Here is a 17659-nt window from a genome sequence, read left to right on the forward strand (position 1 = left end):
AATGATTGTAGGTATTAAAAAGACTAACCACTTCAACAGAAGAATAATTATGACACCCCACAAACTACAGACTAGATTGGTCGGCTTACAATTTGTAAGGGCAATCGGCCGACACCAAATTGGTGTAATATCCGCACATCTATACCATACGTTTTTACATGTCGTTTACAGCCCGAACAAACTATCGGCCAAACAAAAAGTCTGTTGTCTGTGGGGTGTCTAAAGGCCAGCTAGCACCTGCAATTTAGAGCAAACACAATGTTTGTGTCTCATATACACATAGATTTGTTCACATAGCAGTGGTGTTAGATGTTAGTCCAGAGTGAATATCCTGGAGGCGATGTCATCCAGCATCCAATCCATGCCCTCCAGAAGGTTCTCGCCCGTCACAGCGGAGCACCGCACGATGCGCCAGTGGTGCGTCTTTATGCTGTCCAGGTCCAGAGCCTGAAAATATTAATAAACGGTTGATAATTTACCTTTTCGAAATTTAGTTGCAGATGGGTCTTTGCAGTCATATCAAGTCCTGAAATGGGGATGAGTTGAAGTGAGTGCAGTGTAAACAGCACACACACTGTCTCTTTTTTAGCGAAAGCAAATCAAAAACTTGTCATGATCTAGAAGCAGTATCCATGATGTCATCTTGCTGATGATGAGTCATGCCTTTTAGTTAGTGCCCTAGTAAATGAATTGCTATTTGAAACAAAATCTAGTTATAAACACTGCCTGACAATTTCATTTGGAGCATATTAGTTTAATAATGTTGGAGTGAACTTTTATTGGTTCTGTAACTTTAAAAACTGAAGTAATAGCACTATCAACCGTGATTTGTCTCATGTTAGTCAAATACAAACATCAATTTATACTGAAGGTTAGCTCAGACAGTGCCTGAACTGCTTGAGGTATGGGAGCAACATGGGAAGGAGATTGAGGCATCAAATGTCAGTGGGACTTCAGATTTGTGTGCTTTGTTACGTCATAACTCAGTCAGTGCGTGAGGAGGGCATATTAAGTGCTAGGCGTATAGCATCCTCACCTCCTTAATCTCCTGCAGCGTGAGTGCCCCTGGTAAATCTGCCTTGTTAGCCAGCACGAGCAGCGTGGCGCCCGCCAGCCGCTCCTCTCTCAGTAGCGCGCGCAGTTCGCGCCCGCAGTCCGGCAGCCGGCGCGCGTCCGCGCTGTCCACCACCCATGCTACTCCGTCTGTGCTCTCGAAGTAGTTCTTCCAGTATGACCTGGAGGTTACATGTTTATTCATTTATTTAATAGGACTACCAACAAGACATTAGAAGACAAACGATGTTTACAACGTATTTAAACTTCTGTACTTAAGGTGCTGGTTATTTTAGGGACTACAAGACTGTAAAATAAATAAATATCCTTGCACATTTTTACACTACACTTCTAATCCCAAACTAAGCAAAGCTTGTACTATGGGTAGACAACGGATGTAAACATACTTAAACACTTATTTTTTGCAAATACATAACGTATCACCGAGACCCGTCACAGAAATTAAAATTTATTATTTCAATTTCTACCCGGCCAGGAATCGAACCCGTGACCTCTCGGAATAGTAGTCCGTTCTGAACCACTACACCAAATGGACTTGGAGTCATAGATAACCACTTTAATTAACACACACCCAACAATCTGACAATAATCTTATAAGCAGCTATTACTGTGAATAAGAAACATTAACCTATAGTGATGGAACCCTAAGCAGTTGCATAAGAATTGGTTTCTATTGAGTCTCAATTCGCTGGTACTAGTGTTATGAGTGTCTTATAAGTTTTGAATATAAGAAAGTCTGGATTCGCTGGTACTAGGGTTATGAGTAGAGATGAAACGGATATCCGGCAACTATCCGGTAGGCCGGATATCCGGCCCTAATTTACTATCCGGCCGGATACCGGATAGTAACTCACTATCCGGCCGGATACCGGATATTAAAAAAAACTACAATTTCCTATTAATAAAATGAAATACATTAATCTTCGAGGTAAATATCAATAAAATGGCTTACAATAATGACTGCTTTTATTTAAAGTCCAAAAAGTTACAAAAAAGCCATATTAAGGCCTTTCAAAACTAATTTATTTTTCTGGGCTATTCACTCTAATGACGAATACATAGAATATAGTAAATATCTGTTAATTTCGAAATATTGCCAAAAAAATAGGCGATTTTTTTTTCACTGATGGTCTGATGACATGATGCAACTATAACACTGGTCATCACAAAGACCGACCCTCCCGCGACAAGCACTTTCAAACGTATGCATCCCCACTTCCCACCAATATTGGCACCATTTAAAAACCTAGTTCTAAACTTCATTTCATTAAAGGAAAGGGTTTTACCCCAAAAATGTGTCTGTAGAAGAATCCAGGGTCACTTCTTCAAAAAATAGGTAGTTACGCTTGAGCCGACTTTTATGTCTATGTTACGGTTAATGTGATAAATTGAAAATTATTAATAATAACCGGTTATTATGAATAATTACCGACAGTCGCGGTGAAAGTGATAAATTAATAACATTTAACAGTGATTATTTAATAATTCAACCTTAGTACTAACATATATCATAAAAGAGAACAACATCTTGTGTACGTGCTCGTGTACAGCCAAACTTTAGAACGTTTTGATATCATATTATATTAATATAATTTGGCATAATGAGTTTGGAATGTTTCTTGCATAATATTACTCTTCCATGATGCCTATAACATAATGTTTTGATTTAAAGTGAAAAATAGGTTAAGGTGCGGCGGGGGTGGCCCTTGGGCCACCCCTAAGCCGCCTATTTAGTTTTATACACACATAAATGACCTCATATTAATCACATTTACCAAATCATGTGGTAATTATTCATAATAACCGGCGATTATTCATAATTTTCTAGAGATGAAACGGATATCCGGCAACTATCCGGTAGGCCGGATATCCGGCCCTAATTTACTATCCGGCCGGATACCGGATAGTAACTCACTATCCGGCCGGATACCGGATATTAAAAAAAACTACAATTTCCTATTAATAAAATGAAATACATTAATCTTCGAGGTAAATATCAATAAAATGGCTTACAATAATGACTGCTTTTATTTAAAGTCCAAAAAGTTACAAAAAAGCCATATTAAGGCCTTTCAAAACTAATTTATTTTTCTGGGCTATTCACTCTAATGACGAATACATAGAATATAGTAAATATCTGTTAATTTCGAAATATTGCCAAAAAAATAGGCGATTTTTTTTTCACTGATGGTCTGATGACATGATGCAACTATAACACTGGTCATCACAAAGACCGACCCTCCCGCGACAAGCACTTTCAAACGTATGCATCCCCACTTCCCACCAATATTGGCACCATTTAAAAACCTAGTTCTAAACTTCATTTCATTAAAGGAAAGGGTTTTACCCCAAAAATGTGTCTGTAGAAGAATCCAGGGTCACTTCTTCAAAAAATAGGTAGTTACGCTTGAGCCGACTTTTATGTCTATGTTACGGTTAATGTGATAAATTGAAAATTATTAATAATAACCGGTTATTATGAATAATTACCGACAGTCGCGGTGAAAGTGATAAATTAATAACATTTAACAGTGATTATTTAATAATTCAACCTTAGTACTAACATATATCATAAAAGAGAACAACATCTTGTGTACGTGCTCGTGTACAGCCAAACTTTAGAACGTTTTGATATCATATTATATTAATATAATTTGGCATAATGAGTTTGGAATGTTTCTTGCATAATATTACTCTTCCATGATGCCTATAACATAATGTTTTGATTTAAAGTGAAAAATAGGTTAAGGTGCGGCGGGGGTGGCCCTTGGGCCACCCCTAAGCCGCCTATTTAGTTTTATACACACATAAATGACCTCATATTAATCACATTTACCAAATCATGTGGTAATTATTCATAATAACCGGCGATTATTCATAATTTTCGCATTTATCACTTTGACCGTAACAGCTATAAAACTGTTAAGTTGGGATTAATCGCTATCCAGCTGTTAAAGAGGACACGTGAGATCATTATTTGGTTTTATAACCATGAAAATTGGTCTAATTGATCCCAGAGGTGAGCCCAAAGTGAGGTCTTTTTTCAAGTCACATTTATTGTATATCGCGTTTATGTTAATCGTTTATTAAGAAATTAAATGTGTTTTTCTTTAAGGATATTTATTGGGCTTCCAAATAACACCAATATTGTTGGAGCACCATGACTGTGTCAGTAGAAACGAGTTTTCTTGTAAAACGTAGGTGGGCCGATTTTTGTGATGACCAGTATAGTTAAATTTTCGCTATTCAATCACACACTCACGATTGCAGCCGAAATTGAATTGATCTGCCCCCTAGACAAGTGGCAAAATCTGACATTCTGTTCGGACGGATTCGATTTTCCAAATGTGTGACTAGTCTATTCTACTAATAGACCCACTGATCGCGTTCGAACTTCGAAGCACCTGTGCGGCACTATACTCGTCACGACATGCAACGAGACAATGGCCAACTATCCGGCCGCCGGATATCCGGCTATCCGGCCTAGCAGCTGGCCGGATATCCGGTATCCGGTATCCGGCCAAACAACTATCCGTTTCATCTCTAGTTATGAGTCTTATAAATTTTTAATATAAGAAAAGTGTCTTATTTTCAAGTCACCTTGTAAATGATTTTCAATAATAATCAGCAGCATAGCACTATTTTGATGTCTCTGGAAGTTATGTGAAAAACTGAAGCTAATACATAGGATCAGTGGAATGTTTTAATAGTACTTGAATATTTTTATTAATGTAAGCCAAATTAAATTACTTGCCTCAAAGATTTCTGACCACCAACATCCCAGATGTTCAGTTTGAAACCTTTGTGCTCCAGTGTTTTTATGTTGAAACCCAGGGTCGGGGAGATCGTGTCGATAGGCTCGCCGTTGAATCTCTTCAATATCGTGGTCTTACCAGCATTATCTAGGCCTCTGAATTAAATCTAGTCAAGAAAAATATTAAAAAACTGACTACAATATAACCTTATTTTACAACTTTTTTCAAAAGGATACAACATAAGTATTCTCATTTCTTTCTCCTTCTGACGAAGCTTCTTCAAAATAGTTAAGAATCCCATGTCTTAATTATTAAATTCACTTTGTAATTACTAAAAACTTTTCATTTCTTTGTTGACAGTAAACAGCAGGCATCCATCAGCAGGAAATGTCATTTGATGTCATTAATGACAAGAAGAAATGTCAATGTATGTTTTTTTTTCAAATGTGCTGCGTTCATCATTGGAAAATATCGCACGACACGACGCAATGTGTGCGTGTTATCGACGTTATCGTCTAGATTTTTTCAGAGATGGGCAATCTTTTTTCTATATTTTTAATAATTTATACTTTTCAAGCACTCTTGCTCTTCTTTTGCCTTTTTACCTTCTTTGAAAATCTGAAAATGTAAGTGGGTATTTCGCCGAAACAGTAAATTTTCTGTGTCCAGGCAGGCGAACACATGTTTTTTTGTATCTATATGTATCAAACTATTTTTATGGGAAAGTTCATCAAAAGTTTTATTTGTTTTTGCTATTACAATAGCAGAAACTACAAATAAAACCGTAGAAAAACTTAATCAAAAGTCGTTTTTCTAATTTCCTTGTTCTGTCCATTACTGTTGTTTGCCAAAATGAAGGCACATTATAACAAATTGAAGCGTAATTTAATTCTAATAGCACTCTCTTTACATTTGAGAAACGTTTGGCTATCGAAAAATAAAAACTTTAAATGTCAAATACTTATATGGAGAAAATAAAGTGAAGTTAAGTTCTTGTCCAGGTCAAAATTATAATTTCCCTGGGTCTTCTTTTCGACCATTGTAGTAACGAAACGAAAAAACTTAGAATGTAACGCACTGCACCGTTACAACTCGGCCATTACGTCCCAAGAGACCATCAAGGCAGGACAGTACATCGTTGATCAGTTTCGCGACAAATCGCGTAAGTAGGTCCCTCCTTGGGTTTTTGTTTACTAAAAAGTCAATTTCTTTGGGCGGTTTTTTGCAGCTAAACAATGGATTAATTTTAATGTTTATTTACACAAATGTAGTGTCTGTAGGGGTTAACCCATAATTTAAATAGTAAATGGATAGGGTAAATAGGTTTTTGTTTGTGGTGTCTTTTAGGCATAAATCTAATTTCTTTGGCCCTAATTTCCTTGTTTTCCGTGGCTTAAAATGGCCTAGGAAATTATAAAAGACCCTTTTTAATTAGGCGTAAAGTCAAATTTTTGGTATTTCTTTATTGGAATAAGTTTAAAATTTCCATTTTAAGAAATGGGTATCAGAATAGATATAGCACAACCTGTTTTTAACTCTTAACTCAATCTACTGCATTTATCTTCCTTAGTTGTGTAAAAACGTTATAACGATATAATAATCATTGGTATGTTTGCTTGCGAAGGTACACTAAAATGGGTCGAATTAAAAAAAAGCAAACCACAGAAGAAAACTTGGAGAAAACAATATTTATAATAATTTCCTTGGCTACCAAAAATTCATGACCTCATAACTTTGTTTCTAAAACGAATTATGACACCCCTTTTAGATACATTGGCTTAGTTTTTGCTTCTTAATGCAATGGGAAAATAAAAATAGTTAGAAACAAAAAAAAAATTCGTGCCAAGGAAATTAGGCAAAATCGACCATTTTTGGCGAAATACCCAAGTATATGATATTTAATTCATACATTTGATTTTGTTAGTTAAAATAAAGCTTGTAAAAACTCTATTCATACGCTTGTAGTTCATTGCAGTAAAATGACGTCCACTGCTGGACAAAGGCCCCCCCAAGGATTTCCATTACGACCGGTCTGCGTTGCCCGCATGCAGGTCATCGTTCTACCTAAGTAATGGGGGGCCTGCCCACACTACTACACGACGTCTTACAGGCTACAGCCCATGGCTGGTCGGCTGGTCAGCACTTAACCACTCAACTTTTCTGCCTCAACGGCCATCAGTCAACTCTAGTCTAGTAGAGCGATGAACTACAGCTTCAACTAGTTTTCTAGTTTCATGCTTGAAGGAAGAAATTTATTTGTAACTACAATCCCATAATTTTTCTTCAAAAATCTTATTAGAAATCTAACCACCATGGTATTGAAAAATCAAGTCGTATGATACTATTTTTTTTTCTGTCCGTACCTCATGAAAACCATAGGCAAAGTAAAACCTTTTTCAGGAAATCGAACTGCTGGAATCCATTATTGACCATAGAGTAAAATATCCATCCATGGCCGATCTCGTCGCTGTCATGTCTTTTATTTAATTTTTCAGAAATATGAGGCTCCTTCAATGATTTTGAGTGGGTTTATAGTGTGGAAGTGATCGTGTGGCGGCGCGGTCTCGGTGATACGGCTCGTTGGTCGGCGGCACCATGTTCAGCGGGACGGTGCGGCTACGGGTCTGCGAGGCGACAGGACTGAGGCCGACCGACTTTCAGAAAAGGCATAACATGACCTTCGGGAAGCCAGGTGAGTCCCTATCTTTATTCTGATGCGTCGTCAGGGACTCTATTGTAGACGAATGAATTGTTTTGCGTCGCAATCCAGTTCAGTAACATTGAATATTGCGCACGAAAAAGGCGTAGCATGTTTACTAAAATGGGTGGTGTATATGTAAATACGCGTTGTGCTTGCAGACGATCAGCCTATAGACCCGTACGTTTCGATCGACGCCGACGAGCATCACCTAGACCGTTCGAGCACAAAACCCAAAACATTTGACCCAGTGTGGAATGAAACCTTCACACATGAAGTTCATAATGTCACCAGGTACATTGATACTTCTAATACATAGTACACCAGTGTGATTGTGTAGGAAGTCAAGACTTGTTACTAATGTTTTTTTACCTTATTTTAGCTTGGGTATAACAGTGTTTCACGATGCGGCTATCCCTCCTGATGACTTTGTGGCAAACTGCACTATTCCATTTGAGGATCTTATGCACCGAGACAAGGATGCTTCAGACTTCTGGGTGAGCTGTCAATATCTCTAACGTCTTGCATGTAACTGAAAAAATTCTCTGCATAAGACTGTTATTATCATTATCCGCCTTAATCTTCTGATAAGATATACAAATTGTATGTTTGTAACTTGTTATCAAGGTCTAGTGTAATGTTTGTTTTGACTGATAAGTCTATTTTAATGCAGTATTTTAATCTAATGCTATATTGAGTCTTGTCAGTGATTACACATCTTTTGTAAAACTTGATAATATTGCAATTTGTGATTATCGGACCGATTCTTATTAGAATCCAAGTGAATCAGTTGGGGAAAATCAAAGTGATGTGAATCATGAACCGTCTTAGAAGATTCTCCTGTCCGGATCCCAAATATGAAAGATTAGAAGAGGTGGGATAAGTCATTCAGGAGCCGGTTATAGAAGACTGACCTCTTTTGAAACTGAATCATTGCTGATGTTGAAATAACATTGCATTTTCCTTATAGTTATGAAATGAGTCATGACTTTAGGATGAAATTTGCATTTCTTGCTTTCAACAATTTATGAGTGGGAAGCTGGTACTACTATGATACAAATTTGGAGATACCCATATTTATGAATAGGAATTAATAATAGTTGAGTATACAAAAACTAAAGAAAGATTTCTATTTCAGGTGGATCTAGAACCTAATGGAAAATTGCATCTCAATATCAATCTGAAATGGAATTCTCAAGGTTAGTGTTTTTTGCCATTTATATTATTAGATATTTGGATTTGAATTATTGTATCCTTCTAGGTTTCATTACTTTTAACACTTAATAGAGTGGCTTGGCTGGACCAGAAGAATTTATTGACTTAAAGTTACTTATGTAAACTTTTATCTAATTTTAGACACACTGTCACAGTCTGAAGAGTTAACTAGGTCACTATTAATAAATAATAGTAAACACAGTTTGTAAAGTTAAAACAGTTCTAATTTTATGAGATAAGACATCCCTATTTTTATGCATTGACAAAATACTGAAGGTATTATTTAAAAAAATGATTGTCATTAAATTAAGGTTGACAGGGACAAAGAAATAACTCTATTTTGAGCCGCATTTGTTTTTGATGATTTCGGGAAATGAGCATTTGTGTTTGAGACAGCGCGAGCAGATCAAAGAGTGTTATTGTTGGCCTTGCGGACTGTGCCTACTGCAGTTCACTTTATGTTGTTTGTGTACTGGTATTATTTTTTAATTTGTGAGATTGGCATACATTCTTGTTGTTTTGAGTTTAGATTATGATAATATTATTTATATTTTCTAATGGTTTAATGTAATTTATCTTCTATAATGCTATCTGGTTGCTGATTTCTTTTGAAATATTGATCTGCAATGAAGGAAAGATCGATTGAAATCAGCAGATAGATCCACGTTAAATATAAGCTTTACAATATCTTTAGATATTGCAGTGTGCACTTGTAAATTTTAATGTGAATATCAAAACACTTTGGGGCCGTCCATATATTACGTCATTCTAAATTAGGGGGGGGGGAAGCTTAGTTACAACAGGATATTGCAAAATTCCCACGGAAACGGGAGTTGGCGGGAAAAAACATTTGTATGAAAAAATCTAAACCGCGTAAGATAGACGCTTGAAATTTGGCATGCAGGTACCTTAGTAAACTTAAAGCTTAGTTACAACAGGATATTGTAAAATTCCCTCGGGAACGGGAGTTAGCGGGAAAAAACATTTGTATGAAAAAATCTAAACCGCGTAAAGTAGATGAAGGGGGTAAAACGGGATCCATGCGTACGAAGTCGCAGGCGGCCGCTAGTATTACATATGTATAATACTAGCTGCCCGCCCCGGCTTCGCCCGTGGTACTTACATGTCATTATACATATAAACCTTCCTTAAGAATCACTCTATCTATTAAAAAAAAAAGGTGATTCTGTAACCAAGTGTTTTAATTTTGTCAAACTGGTAATGACGTCAATTTTGGGAGAAGGGGGGGGGGTCATTAAGAAATGACGATAGGATGATTGTAGGGGGGGGGGGTCTAAAATCTGAAAAAATCGATGACGTAATTTATGGACGGCCCCTTTGGAGCTGAATTCTGAGATGTCCATAAACATGAAAGTTTTTTTTTCCAAAAAAAAGTAAACTTTTTAAACTTTGTTTTAAAATAATTTATATGAGCAATGTGGTAATTAAGTATCTCGGGCTCCTAGTTACTTTGCGTAGGGACTTCTACGATTATTTCTCTTCCAGTCGACCTCGAAAGTAACCATCTTACTAAGTTACTAATATTATAAACATGTTGTCATATTCGCCGTGTGCGCAGGCGCCGCGGCGGAGACATGCCGGCAGACGCGCGAGTTCAAGGAGGGCGCGGGCTTCGCGCGGCGGCGAGGCGCCATGCGGCGGCGCGTGCACCAGGTCAACGGGCACAAGTTCATGGCCACCTTCCTGCGCCAGCCCACCTTTTGCTCGCACTGCCGCGAGTTCATATGGTCAGTGCACACGGCCCACTGCCAGTAGGCAGTAGCCTACTAAAGTACGGCCAACGAGAAGCAATACAAAAGGTCGATGCGACTTTCGAATGAGGGCTATCGTTTTTATACTTAACAGTTGGCACCCCTGGCGATTGACAGGACCTTACTCTACAGTGGCGCCATCTTGATGAGTGCAAATGCGATAGTCCTCCTACCACTTTAGCGCTCACCAGTTGGTGCCACTGTCTTCGCGACTAGCAAGTGACAGGAGTACAGGACCTTACTCTACAGTGGCGCCAACTGGTGAGCGCTAAAACGATAGCCCTCATTGACAATCTATTCTGTCTCTTCCCATCTTGTGTATTTGTCGTAATGGCTCGTTCTCCCGCCAAAATATGTCAAAGTTAAACCCTTAGGCTGGGTTGCACCATCTTACTTTAACTTTGACAAACGTCAAAAATCTGTCAAATTCCATACAAAAAGCACCAGTTATCGTCATAGTTACCGTTAAAGATAGGTGGTGCAACCCACCTCTACTATTCCAAATGACAATGACATTGGGTTTGTTTACATTTGGTATCGCTTCTCGTTGGCCGTACTTTAGAGTCAATAACGTGTAGAGTCAAGAATTGCACGCGTGCATCTCTCACGACAGTCACGATTCGACTCAATAACCGCGAGGTTGATATATGGCCATGAGTGGGTGGTGGGATTGCCCACTACCCACTGTTGTGCTTATTTACCTCCGCGAGTGATGACTAACAAGTCGTCACTCCACTTAGCTAGAGACTACTAGTGTTGCTGAAAAATCGATTATCAATTAATTGATTATGTCCCTCTTTAAATATATCGATTTTTAAATAGGAAAAAAATCGATACATAACAATTATTTTTAGACAAACAGACTGTAGATTTTATTCTTCAATCAGAATCGATAATATCTCCACATGGGATTATCGATACTTCCAATTTTTCATGTTTTTATTTTTCAAATATCTAACAGATTTTTTTGATTACAGGGGTATTGGCAAGCAGGGATACCAGTGTCAAGGTAAATAACTTTAATCAGTAATTCTCTCTATATTTCTGAGAAACCTCCCAAAGACTTCTTTTTAACTTGCAACACCAATAAAACGACAATGTTTTCTGCAGTGTGCACGTGCGTGGTTCACAAGCGCTGCCACTCGTCCGTCGTCACCAAGTGTCCTGGGATGAAGGAAGAGGTAGGATGCATTCATTATTATCAAGTTTCAAATTATGTTTATTTCTTATTTTCTATGTAAAAAGCCTTATGGATGCAATTTTTTTATGTAATTACATTTAAAGGCTTAAACATCAATTTGACTATTTTTGTGATTCTCACAACAATATCTCTTGTGTTAGTTAATTTAATTTTCATAAGTTCAGGGGTTGCTATTGCAATAATACAGTGAGCTTTAGGTACCCGTAAGTGCTTAGTTCCCACACGCATTGAACGACCAAGTCGCGTGGTCAGAGGGCTTAGTGTGAGTTTACATAAAACGTCTTCACTAGTGAGCGCGTAAAAAAATTACATTAAACTAGCTTTCCGCCCGCGGCTTCGCCCGCGTGGAATTTTGTCTGTCACAGAAAAACTTTATCGCGCACCTGTTTGCACCTGTTTCAAAAACCGGGATAAAAACTATCCTATGTTCTTTCCCGGGACTCAAACTATCTCTATGCCAAATTTCATCAAAATCGGTTGTGAGGTTTAAGCGGGAAAGCGTAACAGACAGACAGACAGACAGACAGACAGACAGACAGACAGACAGAGTTACTTTCGCATTTATAATATTAGTTGGGATGTATGACGGATTGTACAGCGCCACTAGCGGAAACTTTCAAGAATTAAAATTTTCATTTTTTTTAACGCGCTCACTAGTGAGGACCTTTGATGTTAACTCACTCTCAGCCCTCCGGTCGCGGCGGCCAACATTTTTTCCGTGATATAGTGTAGGGAGGTCCAAATGTAGATGACCCACGCTGAACTGTCCCACCAAACTCAATGACAGGCGGGCGCTACCATCGTTCAACTATATGGTTTCCAACATGGCAAAAATCTGAACCAGCGATCCGGTATTGACGGTGGCGCCCCACTGTCAATGTCATCGACAGGACAGTCCAGTATTTTGGAACTATATTAGGGTCATTCTAAGTTAAGAGGTAATGTGTTGTATGGAGCGACGGCACGGCATTTTTTTAAATATTTTTACTTAAGTATACATGTGTTTTATGGAAACCTTTAAGTTGAAAATGTTTACAAAGTGGCCAGTCAATTTGTTGGTTTTTTCTCGTTTTATAAGCGACCAGGGTAAATACTCAGTCCAGGGTAGAGACAAGGTGCACACGGGAGGATACTTTATGGACAGGGAAGAGACATAGACATACTAAAAACAGTGTATTTTTAGGAATCAACTTTATTTATTTATTTTAATTTTAATTATGAATTATTTATAATCAGACTTTTCATTTTTTAGCAAACTTTGTTAACAAAAATGTATTTTAAGCCTAGGTACAAAACATAAAAAAAGGTTCTTACTNGAAGCAGCGCAAGAAACTCAGTCACTATTGTCAGCCTCAATAGTGCAATTTGGGGAACCATTTTCACTAGTCGTTTGGTAATGATGACTGCAGAGGCGAGCTAACTTTTTTTTATCATGCGCGGCCCTAAATAAGATAAGTGCGAGCTTACTTTGGCAGTTATTGGGACTCTTGAAGATTGTTTTTGAGCAGAAGTCCCAGCAAGTAGTTCAAGGATAGGAAACTGTGTCTATTAATCACAATCTAATTATAACAACCGGCCCTCAACTCACCAGTTCCTGCCCCGCTGCCTTCTTGGCTGCTGTCAGCAGCCGTTGCTCTCTCAAGCCTCTCAACCCGCTGCGGTGCGTCGATAAGCCGCCTGACGTCACGTGATCGGCACATGTCACCCTTAGTCCAGCCATCAACTCACCAATTCCTGTATCTCCTCAATTTTTCCTTCCTTGGCTGCTGTCAACAGCCGCTGCTCTCTCTCAAGCCATCTGACGTCACGTGACCTGCACATGTAGCCGTAGTCCAACCCTCGACTCAGCAATTCCTGTATCTCCTCAATCCGCCCACCTTGGCTGCTGTCAATAGCCGATGCTCTCTCGAGCTTCTACGCGCACCGTGTCGCATCAACCAAGCGACAAACTTCATGTGATCTCAAATGTCCCCCTTAGTCCGACCCCTGACTCACCGATTCCTGTATCTCCTCAATCCGCCCCTCTTTGGCTGCTGTCAACAGCCGCTGCTCTCTGTCAAGCCATCTGACGTCACGTGACCTGCACATGTAGCCGCAGTTCGCCTCTCTACTCACCAACTCTTGTATCTCCTCAATCTTTCCTTCCTTGGCCGCTGTCAACAGCCGCTGCTCTCTCTCAAGCCTCTCTGCCCGCTGCGCTGCATCGACCAGCCGCCTGACGTCACGTGATCGGCACATGTCGCCCGCAGTCCGGCCCTCGCCGTTCATGATGTGGACGTCGGCTTTGTATTTTAGGAGGAGGATCACTAGCTCCTACAAGAATCGGTTTGATACAATGAGCTGACTAGCAAAATACATGTGCAATGAAAATACTGTGCTTAGATAAGTATTTTAAAAAACATGCATCAATTGCATTGCGTCTTTTGCAGTATATACTGCAAAAAGCAGCAGTGTTTAAAGAATATATTTGGATTGGAAACTGTTTATGGGTCATTCTAAGTTAAGAGGTAATGTGTTGTATGGAGCGCCGGCACGGCATTTTTTTAAATATTTTTACTTAAGTATACATCTGTTTTATGGAAACCTTTAAGTTGAAAATGTTTACAAAGTGGCCAGTCAATTTGTTGGTTTTTTCTCGTTTTATAAGCGACCAGGGTAAATACTCAGTCCAGGGTAGAGACAAGGTGCACACGGGAGGATACTTTATGGACAGGGAAGAGACATAGACATACTAAAAACACTGTATTTTTAGGAATCAACAAGTTATTTATTTATTTTAATTTTAATTATGAATTATTTATAATCAGACTTTTCATTTTTTAGCAAACTTTGTTAACAAAAATGTATTTTAAGCCTAGGTACAAAACATAAAAAGGTTCTTACTTTTACTTTCCATCAAAACAACTATCAATAGTCAATAACGAAATAAAAAGAAACAAAAACTTCTCTGAAACAGTATTAAACTTTTCTTGTACTTTAACAACCATTTGAATTGAGAGGTAACTAAAAAAAATCTTTATGTAAAACCTGCGTTCAAAGACATCAATAGATTCATTAAAGCAAAAAAAATATGCTGCCCTCTCATTTTTAAGTTAGGTTAGGGTAGTTTTTTTAAAACCTGATCCCAGGAGATTAAAGAAACATCATCATCAATTCATAATCGTCATTTCAGCCATAAGACGTCCACTGCTAAAAATAGGCTTCCCCCAATGATTTCCACAATGACCGGTTGGTGGTGGCCTGCATCCAGCCCTTTCCTGCTCCCTTTATGAGGTCGTCGGTCCACCTTGTGGGTGGACGTCCTACACTGCGCTTTCCGGTACGAGGTCTCCACCAGAACCTTGCTGCCCCATCGGCCGTTAGTTCCGCGTACTATGTGCCCTGCCCTTTGCCACTTGAGGTTGCTTGATTGAAGACTTTCGTCTATAGGCACTGAGGTATTTTGGACGAAAAGATGTTGCGTAGTTTCCTTCACAGAAACAGTGACTTTAGCATGTGTGTGTGGATAATCCAAAGTAGGTACCCAAATCAAAATGATGACATAACTCTGGCTGGAGTCACAGAAGCATCTCAAACTTTTTATAATGTCAGGTATAAATACGCAACCGGTAACTTGGTGAACCTTTACTGTGCCTGAAAAAGTCTTTATACCTTCAGTAGAACCTAATGTTGCTGCTTTTTCCGATAGTATGTGTACGGTGTATCTACGGTGAAAATTTACATATTTGGGCAGGTTTTCTCAAGGGCTTTAGCTTTCCAGATGCCATTTTTTCTGTAAAAAAGTCATATTAAATTGTAAAACTAAGATATACATAATACCAAGTAAAAAAAAGATAAAAAATTTTAAAGCCTACTGGGTCATACAATTTGAAAAAAACACAAAATTGACGATAACTTCTAAACTATGAAAAATCGTAGAACATACATGGGGGTGAAATCGATAGGTCTAGTCCTCACCTATCACCTGCCTTCGGCTTGACACCTTACAAGAAACACCCTGTATATCTTGATATATATCCCTTGATATATATCCTCGAACCCTGAGAAAAATATAGAAGTATTCATGAAAACGCATACAAATGTATCTCCCCTGGTCATTACGAATCTCCCCTGCCATCAAAAAAGCCAGGGGAAATACGGCAGGGGAGATACATTTTCGATCAATATCTAAAATAGCCGTAAAAGTGTTTCTCGTACGCAATTCACAACCAAACGTAACAATGTATGCACTATTCATAGTAAATATTGAAGTTTACATTAGTATTTTAACAAATAATTGCTGAATAAAACTTACCAGAGGAAAGACTGCATTCACTCAACACTTCTACACCGAGCGAGCGGCGTGACTGAAATGGCGGTTAAAATGACTTCGCAGTCGGCTTATGCGCCGCTTGATGATAGCTTCACGTTACATCCTATGCACTAAAGGACATAACTTCCACAAAATAGTAAAACAAAACTGACTTTTAAACGAAAACAAAAAGCCAGGGGACGAGACACGAAATACGGAGGACAAATTTCGGCGTTGATATTATTTATGAAAAATTGGAATTTATGTAATTTGACTTATAAGACAGTGTTCCTAAGTTATTGTTCTGTATAAAATTAACGATGATGAAGTAATTATTTAATTTTAATACGTTCATAATAATTGGTTTACAAATAAAGTCGGGTTTGGGACAGCCCAGGGTAGAGACGTTTTTCTTGTATTAGAACTTATTGTGACTAAACTGTGTACATTTCTGTAATAAATTTAAGTGAGCATGTAGAAGACATTTAGTTTTAAGTAATAAATAGGTTAATTAGGAAATTAGAATAAAAAAAAGGTACTTTTTTGCCCTTGCCATCGAAAGTACCTCTTAACTTAGAATGACCCATAAGCGACCAATGTCTAATGTTATAATTTTTATATATAGCAACACTCGGTGGGCGTGTCGGGCGGTCAGCGGTTCAACGTCAACGTGCCACATCGCTTCGTGGTGCACTCCTACAAGCGTTTCACCTTCTGCGACCACTGCGGCTCGCTGCTCTACGGGCTCATCAAGCAGGGCCTGCAGTGCGAGGGTGAGCGACCGTGGACCCTGTGCGCTCGCGATAGAGTCCACATTAGTGCCGCACGCTCGTGGTGCACTCCTACAAGCGCTTCACATTCAGCGACCAGAGCCCCGATTGCGCTAAAAATTTTGCGCTAAAAATTTTAATCTTCAATGCGTCCGGACGACGAACAAACATCAGCTGTTTTGCCAATTCGTATCGCGATGTCGTTTTGACAGCTAGTTGAAACGAAGCATAGACATAAACAAAGAGTAGCTGCCCCTTCGATTAAAGTTAAAGCCTGGTCCGTGAGCACGTACTGCTCACGGACCAGGCTTTAGAAAATTCTTCAAAACAAAGTAAACGTCATTATTTTCAGTCAAAAGTAGTGCAACCAACACTTGAACTTCGACGTCGTCCCTAATTTGATGTGCGTTTTACGCTCAGCTTCGTTCGAATCTGTTTTGCGCATAAACTTTACCGTGATACCGAATTTGCACCTCAGCTGGAATGAAAAACGGAGCGCAACTGCAGAAGAAGCGCCAATGAATTGGAGACGTTAAAAATTAGCGCAATCGGGGCACAGTACTCATCAAGTTGGACCTTGTGCGGTTGTGACAGAGTCGGTGTTTGCTTGCAGTGTGCTCGATGAACGTGCACAAGCGCTGCCAGAAGAACGTGGCCAACAACTGCGGCATCAACACCAAGATGATGGCCGAGATCCTCAACGAGATGGGCATCTCGCCCGACAAGAACCCCCGCCCCAGGCCTTCCAAGGTGAGATATACAAATAGGAAAATAACTACACTCGACGTCAAATAAATCGCACCTCCCGCGACAAGGACTTTCAAACGTATGCATCCACACTTCCCACCAATATTGGCACCATTTAAAAGCCTAGTTCTAAACC

At 39.0% G+C, this 17659-nt stretch overlaps 2 protein-coding genes across 3 annotated transcripts in view; one reads left to right on the top strand and one right to left on the bottom strand.

Moving 5' to 3' along the window:
- Arl2 (ADP ribosylation factor-like 2) lies at nucleotides 1–8030 on the bottom strand. Its single transcript, XM_028308216.1, has 5 exons — nucleotides 7900–8030; nucleotides 5066–5447; nucleotides 4829–4984; nucleotides 1037–1235; nucleotides 1–447 (listed from the first exon to the last, which is right to left on the bottom strand). Exons 2-5 carry the CDS (start codon nucleotides 5128–5130, stop codon nucleotides 313–315), a joined length of 555 nt encoding a protein of 184 aa, XP_028164017.1. The 5' UTR covers nucleotides 5131–5447; nucleotides 7900–8030; the 3' UTR covers nucleotides 1–312.
- Pkc98E (Protein kinase C) overlaps nucleotides 6691–17659 on the top strand; it is a 23834-nt gene continuing 12865 nt past the window's right edge. The window contains exons 1-9 of one of the 2 annotated variants that reach the window (XM_028308214.1): nucleotides 6691–7521; nucleotides 7689–7821; nucleotides 7910–8024; nucleotides 8666–8726; nucleotides 10322–10490; nucleotides 11492–11523; nucleotides 11625–11695; nucleotides 16632–16779; nucleotides 17390–17526. In XM_028308214.1, coding sequence (XP_028164015.1) covers nucleotides 7425–7521; nucleotides 7689–7821; nucleotides 7910–8024; nucleotides 8666–8726; nucleotides 10322–10490; nucleotides 11492–11523; nucleotides 11625–11695; nucleotides 16632–16779; nucleotides 17390–17526 — 963 coding nt within the window. In that variant the 5' untranslated portion in view covers nucleotides 6691–7424. The remainder of the gene's footprint in view (nucleotides 7522–7688; nucleotides 7822–7909; nucleotides 8025–8665; nucleotides 8727–10321; nucleotides 10491–11491; nucleotides 11524–11624; nucleotides 11696–16631; nucleotides 16780–17389; nucleotides 17527–17659) is intronic. The other variant, XM_028308213.1, reaches the window with a different exon arrangement.

This window comes from Ostrinia furnacalis, unplaced genomic scaffold (genome assembly GCF_004193835.3).
Source record: "Ostrinia furnacalis isolate ACB-3 unplaced genomic scaffold, ASM419383v2 OfSCF2396, whole genome shotgun sequence".
Taxonomy (NCBI): domain Eukaryota; kingdom Metazoa; phylum Arthropoda; class Insecta; order Lepidoptera; family Crambidae; genus Ostrinia; species Ostrinia furnacalis.

Coding starts and splice junctions, on each gene's coding strand:
- Arl2 (XM_028308216.1), bottom strand. CDS start 5,130: ATGGGATTCTTAACTATTTTGAAGAAGCTTCGTCAGAAGGAGAAAGAA. Junction 4,985..5,065: donor GAAATGAGAATACTTATGTT/GTATCCTTTTGA, acceptor GATTTAATTCAG/AGGCCTAGATAATGCTGGTA. Junction 448..1,036: donor CGCTGCAGGAGATTAAGGAG/GTGAGGATGCTA, acceptor TAATATTTTCAG/GCTCTGGACCTGGACAGCAT.